Source organism: Lissotriton helveticus, chromosome 4_1 (assembly GCF_964261635.1).
Source record: "Lissotriton helveticus chromosome 4_1, aLisHel1.1, whole genome shotgun sequence".
Lineage (NCBI taxonomy): Eukaryota > Metazoa > Chordata > Amphibia > Caudata > Salamandridae > Lissotriton > Lissotriton helveticus.
The window spans coordinates 288,208,064-288,224,497 of record NC_136063.1 but is presented as its reverse complement, the minus strand read 5'-3'; the positions used below and the strand labels follow the sequence as shown (position 1 = coordinate 288,224,497).

The 16,434-nt window shown below is 43.2% G+C and overlaps 1 protein-coding gene across 1 annotated transcript in view; it reads left to right on the top strand.

Moving 5' to 3' along the window:
- The window catches only part of SQLE (squalene epoxidase), a 136,790-nt gene extending 121,521 nt beyond the window's left edge, over positions 1–15,269 (top strand). Inside the window, exons 10-11 of the mRNA XM_078686784.1 lie at positions 3,952–4,039; positions 12,625–15,269. Coding sequence (XP_078542910.1) covers positions 3,952–4,039; positions 12,625–12,817 — 281 coding nt within the window. The 3' untranslated portion in view covers positions 12,818–15,269. The remainder of the gene's footprint in view (positions 1–3,951; positions 4,040–12,624) is intronic.
- Positions 15,270–16,434: the final 1,165 nt, after the last annotated feature.

The window sequence follows — 16,434 nt, the reverse complement described above, 5'->3', positions numbered from 1 at the left end:
ATCCGCATTGAACCTGAGCACCTTGAGTTTGCAAATTTAAACATTCCGCCAGCATGCAGAGACATTCTGGCCAATGCCAGAGCTCCATCTGCAATAAAGACTTATAAACTCAAATGGAAGAGGTTCTGTCACTGGTGCTTGGCTGCCAACATTCATCCTGTGCATTCTACTCCGGATCAGCTTCTTCCGTTCTTTTTAGAACTCGCACAGTCAGGGCTCTCCCACTCCACCTTGAAGGTTTTCTTGGCTGCGATTTCTCGCTTCCGGCAGGATGGCTCCTCCTCTCTCTGCTCTTCCAGGATTGTTCGGCAGTTCTTCAAGGGACTGTTCAGGAAGTTCCCGCCCATTAGGCGTCCTCCTCCAACCTGGCATCTCAAGATTGTTTTGGCGCAATTAATGAAAGCAGCATTTGAGCCTATCCAAAAGGCGGATTTGAAGTTTTTAACTTGGAAAATGGCTTTGCTCCTTGCTTTAACCTCATCACGGCGAGTGAGTGATGTGCACGCCTTTACCATTAAGCCGCCTTTTCTCCAGTTTAAATCGGACTGTGTACTACTTCGCACCAACCCGACTTACATGCCTAAGGTGCCCACTGACTTTCACCTCAATGAGCCTGTTTTCTTAAAGACTTTCTTTCCCAATCTTAAATCTCCAGCAGAGCAGCGTTTACACACTCTGGATGTTAAGAGATGCCTTAAGTTTTTACATTGACTGGACGGCACCCTTACGCAAATCTGACCAGTCATTCGTGGCCTACGGACGCATGTCCAAGGGGCGTACTGTCACCAAGCCAACTATTGCACGTTGGATTTCTTTAGCAGGCTCCTTCTGTCACCAGCAGGCTGGCAAGCCTCTTCAATCTGCAGTGAGAGCTCATTCCACCAGGGTGATGTCATCCTCTACCGCCCTGTTTACTGGTGTGCCGATCCATCAAATTTGCCGAGCAGCTACGTGGTCCAGCAGGCACACGTTCACGAAACATTATTGTCTTGAAACGATCAACGAAGCCGATACGGCAGTGGGACAAGCAGTGCTTCGCAATCTTTTTAACTAAGGTGAGCCTCTGCTTCCTACCCTCCACCTATATGGTTTATGTAATGATATGGTTGTGATTATTATTATCATTCCTACTGGCTACGCTATGCTTTTGGTGCATATTTATGCCAATGCATTGCTAATTTTGCTTTTGCTACTAGCTGTTACTGCTCACTATTCTATTCAAGCATGTGAATCTATGAAAGACACCCTAGTACTGGAGAAGAACAATTGTTACTTACCTGAAAACAGGTGGTTCTCCAGTATTGGTGTCTTTCATAGATTCACATGCAACCCACCCGCCTCCCCTCAGAGGCTCGTTTCTCCTCCTAGACTCTTTTGCCACTACTGTGCTATGAAAATCTGAGGGCCTGAGTCTCTGAGGAGAAGGTTCTGGGGGGTGCTTGCGCCCGATTGGCTGTAGTTTGGACTAACATAATGACAGTGATATGTTGCAAAGTTTTTTCTTTCTCCCATGTATTCCTATGGGAAATTATGACTTGGTATTTACAACTATTTCTAGTGTGTATTTTTATGTGTTATGTTTTTACATACATATTTTTATTGGGATTTTATTGCTATTTTATTTACCGTGGGGCTCCCACTTCTGCGACGGGGTATATTCAAGCATGTGAAGAACGACCTGTTTACAGGTAAGTAACAATTGTTCTTTTCCTCCGCTCACATCGTTATATGATAAAGAGGCTGCCGACCACGCAGAAGCTTCTTATGAATGTCCCTAGACATCAATCTATAAAAAAGGACCCCAAAGGACCTACACTGGCTCACAATCGAGCAGAGGGCCCAGCTTAAGTCCTTCTGCATTCTGCAAAGGTCACTTCATAAGAAAGGTCCTGGTCTATTAAGACCGCTTGCTACTTCCTACATCCCTGGAAGGTTTCTCAGATCATCCGCAGCACACTAATTGCAGGTCCCTAAATTTTGCAAATCTCGTTTGGGTGGCCGTTCATCTTCCCATCTGGCCCCAAACCTTGGAACACTCTTCCCCTTGAGTTACGCCTCACTTCCAATGAGCCCTCATTCAGCAAGGCCCTCTGACTTCATAGTGACTAGTCTTGCCTTACAGCCACTGAGTATGTTGACTTTTCCAGTGCAGGGAGCCCTTTGGGTAGCTATTTGCTGTATAAAACCCATAGAATAGAACAGAACTACAGTGTCACGTGTGTGTGTGTCTCTGCAAGTTCAAGCTATGGATAAATAGTCAATACTGTGTGCACGAGAAGTACTTTCTTCCATAGAAGCTTACAACTTTTCCCCATTCAAAACTTACTTCTGGCTGCCAACATGTGGGGGGATCCAAAGCTCCTCTCTGAAGTACTATTGGAAAGTTCTATGATAGCTAAATTTTCAAGCTAGAACTAAAAAGCTTTCAATGATGGGCCCAAGATAGTTTCAGCACTAACTCGCCTAACTACATTTACAATTGCTAATACTTAGCCACTTAGCCACTGCCCATGCTTTAGAATGCTATCTGTAGCCTGTACGACAACCTGCATGTCTATTATGACCTGGCTGTCCAGACAACACTCAGTAAGAAAGAGGGGGTCTCCTGATAGTATTTACTTCAGTCCACACCAAAACCACATGTTACCTAAAGCACTGTTACATACAGTTAGCTTTTGTTACGTTATACTTTTATGTGTGTGTTTTTAGGGCTTCTAGGCGAGTCATTAACAACAAATATAAACACTGGTTACCAAATAAGATGCAAAATTAATGACTTATTTTATAATTCACTGTTATAAAAACCCTGGTGTCTTTATATTTAAAATATCTTCATCTAGCGCACATTTCTGCATGTCGCTCTCAGAGTGGATTATCTAGATTTTGGCCTCAGAAGTGCATACGAAAACAAGTGCCAATGTATTTTTGATGTCTTGTGTTCAAATCCGGATTTGGATGCTGTTTGCTATTTGGAAAAAAAACTATACACGTGGACACTGACAACAGCTAAATGCGTTCAATACAGTTTAGCCTTTAGCATGTCCAAGTTCATGCCTCTCCTCCCTCTTATGAATTATTGAAACATTGTTTGTGTACTGTACCTTACTATGCTCTTGTACCCAACGATCCTAAACGTAAAGCGCTCTGATACCCTCTTGGGTCAAGTTCGCGCTATATAAAACTTTATAAATAAATAAATATGTCACTTTCACAAGATGTTTGCCAATACGCAGATAACACTATTTTGGTGAATAGTGCAATTAGCCCATGTGTAGTCCTAAATCAGATATTTTCTATGGGGAAAATGTGCAACAGCTGACTCTGCCACTCTTAGTCCCGTGGATGCAGTGCATTTGGACAGTCCCCAGTAGGGACTAAAGGCTTGTACGAGTGTGATGATTATCTGCCTTCTTTGGAGGGGAGGGGGACAAGGGAGGGTTGTGAATCACCTGAAAGTCAGCGTCCACTTTGCATCTTGGGTGCGTTTGTTCGTCATAAAAAGTATCCGACGATGCAGGGAACAAATGGCGAAAATAGGGAACTTAGGACCACCTAATTTTGCGAGTTCCAAATTGCGACTTTTTGCAACTTGCAATTAGGAAGTCACAAAATGCGATATTCTAATGTGCCTCAGACACATTTTGCAATTTCCAGTGGGTCCAAATGGACCTACCTCATCAATATTCTTGACATATGTTGCAGTAAATGCTGCTCCATGCACAGCCAAAGCCCACATTATATATATTTTAAAGTATTGGTGCCACTAGCTTTTGGAGAAACCTAAAAATGTGTATTTGCCTATCAACATTAGGAACTTAATGGCCAGAACCAAATTACTTGTCTAAACATACCATTCAGAGGGCATCCGGTCACAGTATGTAGAATGTAACTTTTTGCCCCAACCTTCAGTATTTGAGTAGCATATTGAATTACTTTTATTTTATTTTGCAGATTCTCTCCGCCAACTAAGGAAGGCGTGTTTCTTGTACTTCAAACTTGGAGGAGAGTGTGTATCAGGCCCTATCGGCTTATTGTCTGTGTAAGTGTTAAAAACAGTATTACATATAATGAAGAGAACGGGATCTAACAATATTTGTATGTGTAGCAATGGCAGCAGTCCACCAGTTTCAGTCAAAGGCTGTTTTCCCTTTACACACACATCTCAAGCTCCCTCACATGTATTGTTGCTTTTCCGTTCACATCAGGGCCGTAGCAGCCTTCAGGCGATTCCCTGGGCGGCTGGTGGGGGCCGGTTCTGCAGCGATGGAAACCGATTTTGTTATTGGGGGCCTGTTTTGCAGCAGTGATGCAATATTGGCCCCAGTAACAAAAGCAGCAGTGCTTCACACTTGCCCCCCCCTTATCCCTCACGGGGCAGGGCTGACAAAATTGCCAGGGCTCCTTTGTGTTGCCTGTCCAGCCCTGGTTCACATCCTAAATTAAGGTCCCTTTGAAGTATCACAAATTGCTCCCTCACATGTATTATCGCTCTGCCTTTCACATCCTAAATTAAGGTCCCATTACGGCATCACAAATTGTGTTGACGGGAATATAAGAATCAGCCCTCTCAAGAAACGCATAGTCCAATGTGGAGGGCCTGTGTTTCTTTCTCACAATCTTCTACATTTCCTTTAACACTGCTGCGAATAGATCAAGATATGTGGTACGGAACTCAATGAGTAGTCTATCTGATCCTGATACTATACCCTCTGCCATTTCCTTCACCGCCTTCTTTACTTTCCATTCTTTGATTTTCCTGCCCAGGGCTTCATTTTTGTCTTGTGTTCAAGCTTGTAGCCCTGCATCCTTGGTAGAACTGTGTATCGTCTGCAGGTCTGTTTCCTCTGAGACGTTAAATAAAGCCTATGGTAAACACAAGAAAGACACAAAAAAAGTTTACAATACATTTCTTGAACTATTATAGTGTATTACGAAGCAAGTGTGCTGCGACCATTAGGCAGTTGCAACTAAACAAAGTATTTACATTACTAACTGGGTATACAGGGCAAACATCTCAACCATGCCAAATTATCTATCTGGTTAAAACTAACCTGACCTTTATTAGCACAAGGATATATTTGTGATCTCTGGGATTGGCCTTAGACCTGGAGTATGTAGTTAGGGGTCCGCATCATGGGTGTAAACTCAGTTTACACAAGGCTTCATGTCAGGCACTGCTGTCATTCCAGAACAGTCCTCTCTGTAATAATCCTTCTCTCTGCCACAAAAGGGGTGAAACACAGTTAACATGATAAAAACTATTGTGTTGGAAGATGCAGCTGTGTGACCATGATAAGTCTAAATGTTAGGAGCTGTTGCTGAATGAGCAAAAAATCATCACTCTATGTTATGTATTCTGAGCAACCTTGTACAAGATGTGCAAACTGAATCCTAAGAAGAGTTCCCTCAAATACAAACAAGATGTACAGCGTGTTCCTAAAATATAAGTTGCAAAAATAAATGTATTAAATGTGGCTAAGCAGAGCAGAGTCAGTCTAAAACCAAGGGAGAACCAACGCGAGCCCAAAAGGGAAATCACTACACCCTAAAAGCTTATTCCGGTCTTTTTACTTTCTTGAGCAATGTAGGTCAAATACCTGCTGATCTGTTAACGTACTGGTGCCTAAGAACCACTTTAAATACCTCCCATTTCACCAGTTTGGATGAGGCAGTCCCCCGATTCTCTCTAAAATAGTTTTGAATTTCCTCTCTGACGGTGTTTCTAAATATCAGATCTTCTAGGGCTTCCTCCTTCAATCTCCAGGAGCGGATCGTAGTTCTGGCTCGCTGTACCACTGGATTCAAGCTAGCCTGGCTGACGAGGGGTGATAGCCTGAGGCCGGTCCCAGGATGCTTGTTTCTGGTACGAGGATTACCTGGCCTGGCAATTGGGCTGGACTGTTCCCATGGGGAGCAGGTTCAAAACTGATTTGCATTTAACTGGGTCTGGGCTGGGTGGCATGATGAGCAAACACACGATGGATTTAACCCAGATCTCTTGACTGGGGATGAATGTTTGATTTGTTCCGCATTCCATCCATCATTTGTGTGTCTTTTGCTTGATCTATATTCAGGCATAAATATTTACCAATGGTATATCCTTCCCTGCCAGTCTCCCACACATATCAGGTATCCTTGTCCTTCGTTTCGTTCATCAATTGAAATGGCACCACCAGCCTGATCAATATCAAGACACCTCTGGCATATACATAGTAATGAGTAAAATATTCTTGCCCTCTTCAGTGTTTCTGTAGGGCCAGTTACTCTGCTTTTGTCAGGTGTCTTATTGCTCCCTGTGCATCTTATATAGGCCTGCACATTATATTATTTATTGCATATTGTTGAACCCCCTTAAAACTCACATTAGCACTTTTAACTTCCTTGTCGATTTAGTTACCTATACCTTACTTTGCACTTTTCTATTCTTCTGGGCCTTACACCTCCATTATGCCTACTGTTTCCCCATGATAATGCCACTCCCCCCTCTCCCTCTGATCAGAACTACTGTAGTTAACAAACAATTCCCCAATATATCCTTCCCTGGACTATAGATTAACACACTCTATTCTGATTTTTAAAACTCAATATTCTCAACCCACTCACCATCCCATCTATCATGGCCACACAGGCACCATCCATGAAAAGTTGGTTAATGTGACTCAGTTTCCCCCTTCGCTCTCCCAACTCCCCAGGCCCTAAACACACCATTCAGTCAACCATTACACAGCAGTGTTAAGATCTGATCTTTACAACATGGAGCCACCCAGCATAATTCAGACCTTTGTTGTCAGATGATGTCATCTGCTATCCCCAGGGTCACTTTAGGCATAGAAGCAGGGTGGGAGCACACTGCCTCACATCCCAGCACTCAATTTGCCCCAGTGCATGGTAACACTTACTTCAGTAGTAGTCTTTACATTTTCCCCCTTATAGGAGCAACCTGACTGTGTAACTCTATACACGTGTTACTGGATTCATTCCTTCATCAGTAGAGGGCAACAAGTTGTTTTGGGGTGCTGAAAATACTGTCCAAAGTCTTCTCAAGTTTCTGTACCACTCACTGGACAAAGGTGCATCAACACAATCTCGTCAACTCAGTAGCTCATGGAAGTCTTTACAAACAGAATGAGGGTGGAAGCACAGTGCCTGCATCCCATAACTCAATAATGATTCCCTATGATAGTGCCACACCCCCCCTCTTCCCTGTGATCAGAACGACTTTAGTTAGGTTCTGCGCCCCACTCATACTGTTGTAAAAAAACAACAAACAATTCTCCAACTTATCCTTCCCTGAACTATAGAGCAACACGCTCTGTTCAAATTTTCTAAGCTCCCCATTCTCAACCTATACTACCCGATCCCATCTATCTTGGCCACACAGGTACCACCCATGAAAAGTGGGTTACTGTGACTCAGTTTGCCCTTCCAGTCTCCCAACTCCCCAGGCCGCAAACACACCAGTCAGTCTATCATGAAACTGAACTCGGACAAGACGGAAGTCCTCATCCTGGGATCTTCGCCCTCCGCCTGGGACGACTCCTGGTGGCCCCCAGCCCTGGGCACCGCACCCAAGCCAACCGACCACGCACGCAACCTGGGCTTCATCCTGGACCCCTCCCTCTCGATGACCAGACAAGTCAACGCCGTCTCCTCATCGTGCTTCAACACCCTGCGTATGCTTCGCAAGATCTTCCGCTGGATCCCGACCGAGACCAGGAAGACTGTCACCCAGGCACTTGTCACCAGCCGACTGGACTACGGAAACGCCCTCTACGCCGGAACCACAGCCAAGCTACAGAAAAGACTCCAGCGCATCCAGAACGCCTCCGCCCGACTCATTCTGGATGTCCCCAGACGCAGCCACATCTCCAGCCACCTGAGGAACCTGCACTGGCTCCCCGTCGACAAGAGGATCACGTTCCGGCTCCTCACCCACGCACACAAGTCTCTCCACGACCTGGGCCCCAAGTACCTCAACGACCGCCTGACCTTCTACACGCCCACCCGCCAGCTACGGTCCACCAGCCTCGCCCTCGCAGCCGTACCACGCATCCGAAGAGCCACCGCCGGAGGAAGATCCTTCTCTTACCTGGCTGCCAAGACTTGGAACTCCCTCCCCATCCACCTTCGGCTGACCCAGGACCATCTCGCCTTCAGGAAACAACTCAAGACCTGGCTGTTCGAGCAGTAGCATACCCCTCCCCCCAAGCGCCTTGAGACCCTCCCGGATGAGTAGTGCGCGATACAAATGGCATGATTGATTGATTGATTGATTGATTATCATTAGACTGCAATGTTGAGATATGATCTTTGCAACACGGAGTTCAGACCTTTGTTGTCAGATGACGTCATCTGCTGTCCCTAGGGTTACTTTAGGCATAGTTTGTTCCTCTTCAGAAAATTGGGAATGCTCAGAGCTCGAATTCAAGGACTACATTTCTTCTGAAGTCTATTTGCTGTTGGTCGATTGAGACCCACAACTCATGGTATGCGCTGCTATTACTGCTTAGTCTCTCTCGCATTGGGATTGCAGGTGTGATGGCCATCTCAGTTGTATTCTTGCATCTTCAAGCCTTTTACATATAATGTTATTCAATCTATTGTTACCACACACACATATCTTGCAGATCAGTGAAAAACATGGTTCCTTTTGTTGACGTTATTTTTAGCTTCGCAGGGAAGAACAAGGCATACTTCATGCCCATCACTTGCAGTTTCTTCTTCGCTACAGTGAACGAAGCACCTTGCTGTTTACCTTACTATTCTCCACTGCAAGTTGTCCCTGCAGTATAGAGCAGTTTATGGTTTCTGTCACGGACTTGAACAGCTTTGTCGCTACCAGTTGGGGTGGTGGTTCCGGGCAATGGAGGCCTTGGTAGTAGTCTGTGAACCCTATCCAGTGCAAATAATGAAGATAATCTAGCTGTCGTCACTGATTGTTCTCCAAGAATGTTAATATATATTACCCTCAATTGTTTGTGGTAGGCCAACTATCCTATTGTTATTAAGTCTGGCCCTCACTTCCGAGTTCTCTGTCTCCATTCAGTCGTGCTTCCAACATTTCAGGAGGTCTTACATCCTCGCACATTAGTAAAGACCAGGGGGTAGCTAGCAACTCAACTTTGACGTGCCAACAGTAGGCATCAAGAGCTTGATTTGAAGCCATTAGTGGCAACACTGATAAACAAATGAATCCACCTTAAAGGGTAGGATCATTTCACATTCTAGTCATCATTTCAAGCTCCTCTCTGACTTGCTGCCTTGTATGTGGTTGTTCTGTCTAACGTTCCCCCTTTACCAACAACCATGAAATTATCTACAACTCAGTTAACCTCATCCGCGCTAAGCGTTTTCCCGCTGTGCGCTGACTTTTTTGAAAACCCGCGGTTCATGACGAACTCAGCTCGTCATGAGCGTACGAGAGGCGTAACTCATGACGAGCTGAGCTCGTCATGAGCGTCGAAGGGGCTAAAGAACAAAGTCAGCCACTGGTTATATAAGAATACAGACTTTTTCCATAGTGACTATAGTAACAATCTCTTTATTTAAAGGATCGACTGGATTGGCTCAAGTGCCAAACAAATTGGGGGTGACTGTGTGTTAATCACCTTTAAGTATCCATAACTGGCACACCAACTACTTCCGAACAACCCAGGGAACACTAACGTTAACTTGCTTCCACTTGCCTTTTTCCACAGGGTCCTTATACCTGCTGCAAATTCACTATCTATCCCATGGCCCAAAGGCCCGACCAACTAGAATCTGCACATATTACAGTTTCAAATAGTTTCTCCTTGCTTGTCAATCTGGATGAAATAGGCTGGCTAAATCACAATCCTATCAGCCATGAGGTACCCACTTCAATCTCGGAAAACCAAACCAGCGCTCACGAGTTACACATATGGAAATATTGTTGACCAATTTGCTATGCCGAAACATCTCTGGTTTGAAGTCCAAGCAATTAAATGATTGGTTGTCATTCATTTAGAGATTTGATAGTGTGATGTGTCCAGAAAATCTGGTCTACTGAAGATATTGTTTGGGACGTCTATCAAAGCTTTAGTATCACCTCTATGATTTCCACTAGTGGCTGCGTTCTGGGGTGGATAATAACTTTGGTTTAAAATTCAGGGGCATCCAAGATTCAGACATGCGGGAATCCACATTATTTGGGTTATACTCACCAATATTTTACATTATTCATTTTTATAATTCGGTCAATATGCAGAACAACGAGGGACACATTGATACACTCTTTCGTGTTTTATCTGCCTTAAAAAATGTATCCTGTCCTTAACAATGCTAATATTATCTTGGGGGGTGGGGGGGGAGGTGCCTTCAAGGCCAAAATTGGAATTAACGCTACCCATATGAATCCCTTTTTTTAATCTGGGATAGGGCATACATTACGTCAAGAGCCAATAGCAGGGGTACAAGGCTATAAAGAGATCTGCTAGAATTCTGCCTCTTGAATATGGCGAATACATTGGAGGATGAGACAAACCAGAGGGCCACTTTTGTAGGCTTGGGGCATGGTACAGTTATAGTTTATGTCTTTCTCTCTGAACCTATGATACGTTAGCGCACTCTGTGGGGAGCCTGAAAAATAGTTTTAGGGCTAGAGCCGCTTGTAAGTCAGCTATCAGGTAATAGAAAGCATAACTTATGGAAGAAATCTGGCCGAACTTGGCTAAGGCCTGAAAAGACAAAGATCTTGGTGTTTTCTGGAAAATTGTGAATGCCAACAAAAGTGGATCTGATACATCAAATGGCCATGGTACTAATAATAATGCCAATAGCTAATTGGAGCACATAAACCACATGTATTATTTTGGTATGGATGGTGATGCCGCTATGCTGGAGGTCCCTACAATCTCTGGGAGCTAATGTTTTGAACTCTGCCTTCAATACCAGTATTCCAACTTCATGGCAGACAGCTATATTCGTCCCTATTTAAAGAAAATCAGTAAACAAGACCCCAAGTGTTATAGACCAATCCCGTCAATCGATTCAGAAGCCTGCGTTAAAAAGAACAAGGTGATTAATATGGTGACGTTTAGGTTTAGAGCAGGGTTGGGAACCCAAGGACAATGTTAGAACCTAACCATTGAAAAGTATACTAGCACTTATAAAGGAAAAATATGTATTTTTTATGGATCTCAGTAGCTCTATCGACCAGGTCAACCTTTCAAACCTATAGGATATTTTGTTGTACATGGGCATACCCGAAACTCTTGTGAAATGTTTTACGTTCTCGTCACAGTGGAGTGACTGCTTCTGTGAGGTATGGCTTGGAGGGGGAGCATACTGAACCCCTTGCCTTAGCCAGAGGAGTTCATGAAGGCTGTTTCCTTCTTAATTGACCATCACCAATGGTTTAAGAGGCTTTGTTGATAGTTCTGTTATGGCCAACTTGGACCTCAAGACCAATTTTTAAAAAGCATATGGTCTGGGGCAGTCCACATCATAATCACTATGAAAGAAAAGTCTATCGCAAGAGTGAATGATTTCTCTTATTTGGAGGTGATCTTTGATGTGCGCAGCTCCTGGCTTTCTAGCATTTCTCATAGGTGTCTCCATTTTAATCAATCTGTGGGGGCAGTCTTTGAGCTAGTGGTCAAGGTGGGAAACAAGTGTGTTCCAGTCCTGACCTATGGGGCTGCTATAGGAGGATATCAAAAATGTGAAAAAATACAACAGGAGGAGAATTGCTTTTGTAGGCGACCACTAGGACTCAAATCATCTAGTCCGCACTTCTGAATGTACACATGAGGAGTTGCGACTTTCCTACATTGAGGAATCCATTAACTTGGTCCGCTCATTTTTTAGATTTCTTTATGGGTATATGAGCAGGCTAATTTGAACCAGATGGTCATCTGTGACTGTCAAGCCTGCGAGCAGGGCCATAAAATTGAATGGTTAACTTCAGGAGCGGCCCGTGCAGGTAAGAGTGGTGAGGCGCGGTGGTGAGGAGACTTAACATGCGATGACGAGGGAAAATTAATTATTTATATAATTCTACCTTGTCGTCTGTCGAGTCCCCTACCTCCCCTCACCCCGCTTCACTGCTCTTACCTGCACGGGCCACTCCTGGTTAAGTTACATCAACAATATTACGCAAGCTTTGGGTAGACCTGAATTATTTACTTCCCCACATTGGACTTTTTATAGGAGGTGCCTATAGAGTCAAAAAACTATTTGTGTCTTTCTGTAGGGCAAATCTAGACGATGAAGAATACAAGAAAGCTATTGTCTGGGACTATGCTATGATTGAAACTTGTGACTCCATGGAACCCTATTTAGGCATGTGTAACTGAGAAGATGGCAAACTGGCATTTTGGGGGGTAAATGGGGAAGAGGGTGGAGGGACTGTTCATGTTGACACTGTCACTCTGTGTCTGTTGTTACCTGTCCTATCTTTAGTGAAATTTCAAAAAAAAGATTTGAGTAAAAAAAGAGGGGCATTTAACGGTGGAGTCCCAAATATCAGAGGTGAGAGTTATGTAGCTCCTCGTGCAGAGGTGGGGGATCCATGCTTACGGGACAGTGCATGCATTTATAATGGAACAACATTGAATGAAACGCATTTTTGTTGAGAATTGTTCTATTTTTGTTTCCTTGTAGGTTGTCTCCTAAGCCACTGGTGCTGGTTGGACATTTCTTCGCTGTTGCACTGTATGCCGTGTACTTCTGCTTCAAGTCAGAACCATGGCTGACAAAACCACGAGCCTTTTACAAAAGTGGGGCCGTTCTCTACAAGGCCTGCTCCGTTTTATTTCCTCTCATCTACTCGGAAATGAAGTACTTGATTTATTAAACGTAATGGGAAAATGAAAGGCGAGAGACAGGACTCCCCATGCCTTTACATTATGTCAGTACAATTTACTACAGGGCATATTTACGAAATTGTCTTGGAGTGCAGCGCAGTAAGTCACATTGCTGCACTGTACTGCATGACAGTGAAAGGGCATATGGTGAATGGAAGGAGCACCTTTCTGCACAAAAACAATCCCCTGAGGAATATAAGAAGTAACGAGGAGAAATAAATATATTTATTCTCGTTATGCCTGGGAAGGTTTATCTTCTTGGCACATACTCAGGTTTACCATTTCTGGGAAAACTTGGAATGCGTAAAAATCCATGGAAGTTGCGTGGGAGCATCCACGCAATGCCCAAGGAACGCCTTCCCCAAGGAAGAGTAAGGCAACGCAGTGATTTGCGCTGCATTGCTTTACACCCGATTTATGGAGCCACTCAGGGCCACGCAAATTGGCGTTGCATGGCTTTAGAAATCTAACTTAAGGTTTGCATTGCACATGTACCACGTTGCGTGATGCAAAAGCAACGCAAACTGGGTCATAAATATGCCCCCAAATTTTTACCTGAGAGAAAACTTCGTAATATACAGAAATGAAGGTGTATGAGTTGCCTGATTAAATGTATTTTCAACATTTTTGTAAATATGTAGATATTTGTAAGAGTGATCCATCACTCTGTTACTCACTGGGGAGCAAAATGTACTGTTTACATGGATTACATATATTGAAGCAGTGGTACTAAACTTGTTTTACAAACTGACAACATTCCTCTTTCTGGGCTCTTGGCATTTATGACCTACTTGTTTTGCCTACTATATTTTTTGTATTTAAACAATGTACATATTCTGTTTTGCCTTCATATATTTTCAAAATATTTAAGCTGTGAATTTTTTGTAATAAGAAAACAGATCATTTCACCAGCCGTGTAGTTGTCTTATGGGGAAGACCTTTAAAACAAAAGCACAGTTATGCCAGCGCTTAATACAATCTCTGCAGCAGAGAGCACTTTTGTAAGATGCTCTTATAACCTCAAGGCCATATTTGTGAGCTTCTTTGCTAAATGAAAAATGAGATTTATGAAGCCATGCAAGGCCTTCTTCCGTGGCTCTGCACGACTTCATAAATCTCGAGTAATGTAACACAGCACAAATCACTGCATTGCATTACTCTCCGCAAGGGAGGCGTTTCCATGGGTGTTGCCTGGGTGTTCCCACACAACATCCATGGATTTTGACACATTCCCAGATTTACAAGAACAGTTAAACCTGGGAATGTGCCAAAAAGATACACCTCCCAATGTGAGGCATAACGAGGAGAAATAGCATTTCTCCTGGTTTTTCCTCTGTCTAGGTGTGCTGCATTGTGCAGCATACAAAGAAAGAGGAAAAAGCCTCTCAGAATTGTTTTTGTGCAGAAGGATGCCCCTTCCTGCACAAAAAACAATACTTCATGCAATGGAGGCACCCTTGCACAGGTAGCCCATTGTGTGCCAGTGCAGGGGGGAAAGTCAGGAATGTGCCATATCCCTTAATTACGGCGCATTCCTGCCCTCTTCCGTAACGCAGCTCAGCAAGGTGACTTGCTGCGCTGCAGTGCGCCACTTTTTCATAAATTTGCCCCTCAATGTCCAAAGCAGCTATGCTAAATGAGAATCCGTTAAGCTGCGTAAAATTCAGCTTCAAAGCATAAAAAGAATTATCTTGAACGAAGAGAAATTTGCCTGCATGGCCCTTTGTACCTGTGTGCTGCTTTTGGAGGACGTTTATGCCTTTTTATGTGTTCTATGTTGCACAAAAAATGAAAGAGGCAAAAAAAAAAAATGTGCATTGCTTATTTTGTCTCTTGAACGGGCAACATTATATTTGCAACTTGAAATCTTCAGTGCTTTTAAACGTGCTGATAAAGGGAAGACTCCCCACAAAGACTTCAGGTGAAAAAACTACGGTGTCACCAAGGCATATTTATGAAATGTAAATAAAAAGAACTTCAAAATGCTCAAACCACTTTGCTGCTATTGGTGCTCATGAGCTTACATGGTATGGTTCTTTAGACTATGTTTTGTGCAATGTCGAATGGAGATTAAAAACTCAACAGCAGCAGCTTTAGGCTCAGTTTGCTGTATATTGGGACATTTCAAATCTCCCCCAGCCGTCCACATCTCAGTAAGGATGTTGTTTTTCTCTAAGTCGTACGTGGGGTCTTAAAATATTTTGATGTATACAGCCAGTCAATGTCAATACAGCACTCAGATAAGTAGCAAAATGACAACATTGGTAATTAAAATGTCATCAAACTGAAATTGCTGGTGCATGCATGCAGGGTGGTTTCTATGTCCATTTGGTATTTTTACTCGTTAACATTACTTTTCGAAAATGTTAATGAAGCGGGACAGTAATTTCCATTTGGCACCATTTTTGCAGTTTTACACAATAAAGTGGATATTCACATACATGCCATTTGCTCCCTTTTAAATAATTTCCTTCAGAAAAGTATTTTTCTTGAAAATCTATTTGCAAATATAAGCACAAGAAACTTGACCATATTCAACCTAAAATGTTGATAGTTAAGGTCCATTTTATAATTTGTTAATAACACAAATATAAGCAATATATTTTTCCTTGTGTAAACTCTCCTAAAGTCTCCATAACTTTTATTTTCTAGCATAAACTGACTGCCTTAGAATGAGGAGTTCGTTTCTGGCCACTCCTATTTCGTCACAGTACCGCTAAATATTATGTATTTTCTGCTTTGTATTGTTATTTGTGGCTGATTTCCCTTGCTTGAATGTGTTTCCTAAGAACATAAATGGATGCTTTATGGTTTTTACTTTCACTTAGTGGTGTAGTTCAACATATTGTGGTCGGTGGATAGACTTCCAGGACATACGTATCACTGTGTCTCAGCAATCCATTACCAAAAAACCCTGTGCTTGTTATAATACAAAGGCTTTCGGGTAGGCTCACAATACGGTATACACCCTACAATTGCCCGATCCTTCTGAAAATTGGTGCAGGTCTGATCATGGCCATGTGCAGCAGGTCAAAGACTGCTTGGAGATTGCACCGTGCTATGCAGATCGCGAAGAATCATTCTTAGTACGTCGACCTTAGCAGGTGATTCACTCGCAGTGTTTAATATATTGTTCATCAGAACTATATTCCAAAGACAGCCAGTCAAGTATACAGTTACCTCCGAGCTCCTTTTTCGTACCCTTCCTTACTTCATGAGATGAACCTGTCTTTCCTTCTTTTTACAAATTTCTTAATAGGGAGGTGGAAGATGGCCCCAGGTGTAATAAAGATTACTAGTACGTAATTTGCCCATGTCCATATGCATAGACTGGTAAGGATAAATGAATGCCCACAGATATGCAGATCGAAGGTTCTAATCCCAGCAGGTCTGACAGTCTTTAATGCTTTGGTGGCCATTGAGTTTGGTAATATGAAACCCTGTAATTTTCTCCCACATGGACATGCTTGTGGTGTGAACTTCTTTTGATAGATGGTCCTATGACATACAAAACTGTGGGTCACACTCACCTCATTTTCACAGCTGTGGTGTAGTCTGCAGAATATATGTGCTTAAAAGTCCACTGTAGTTGATCTTTTTTCACTTG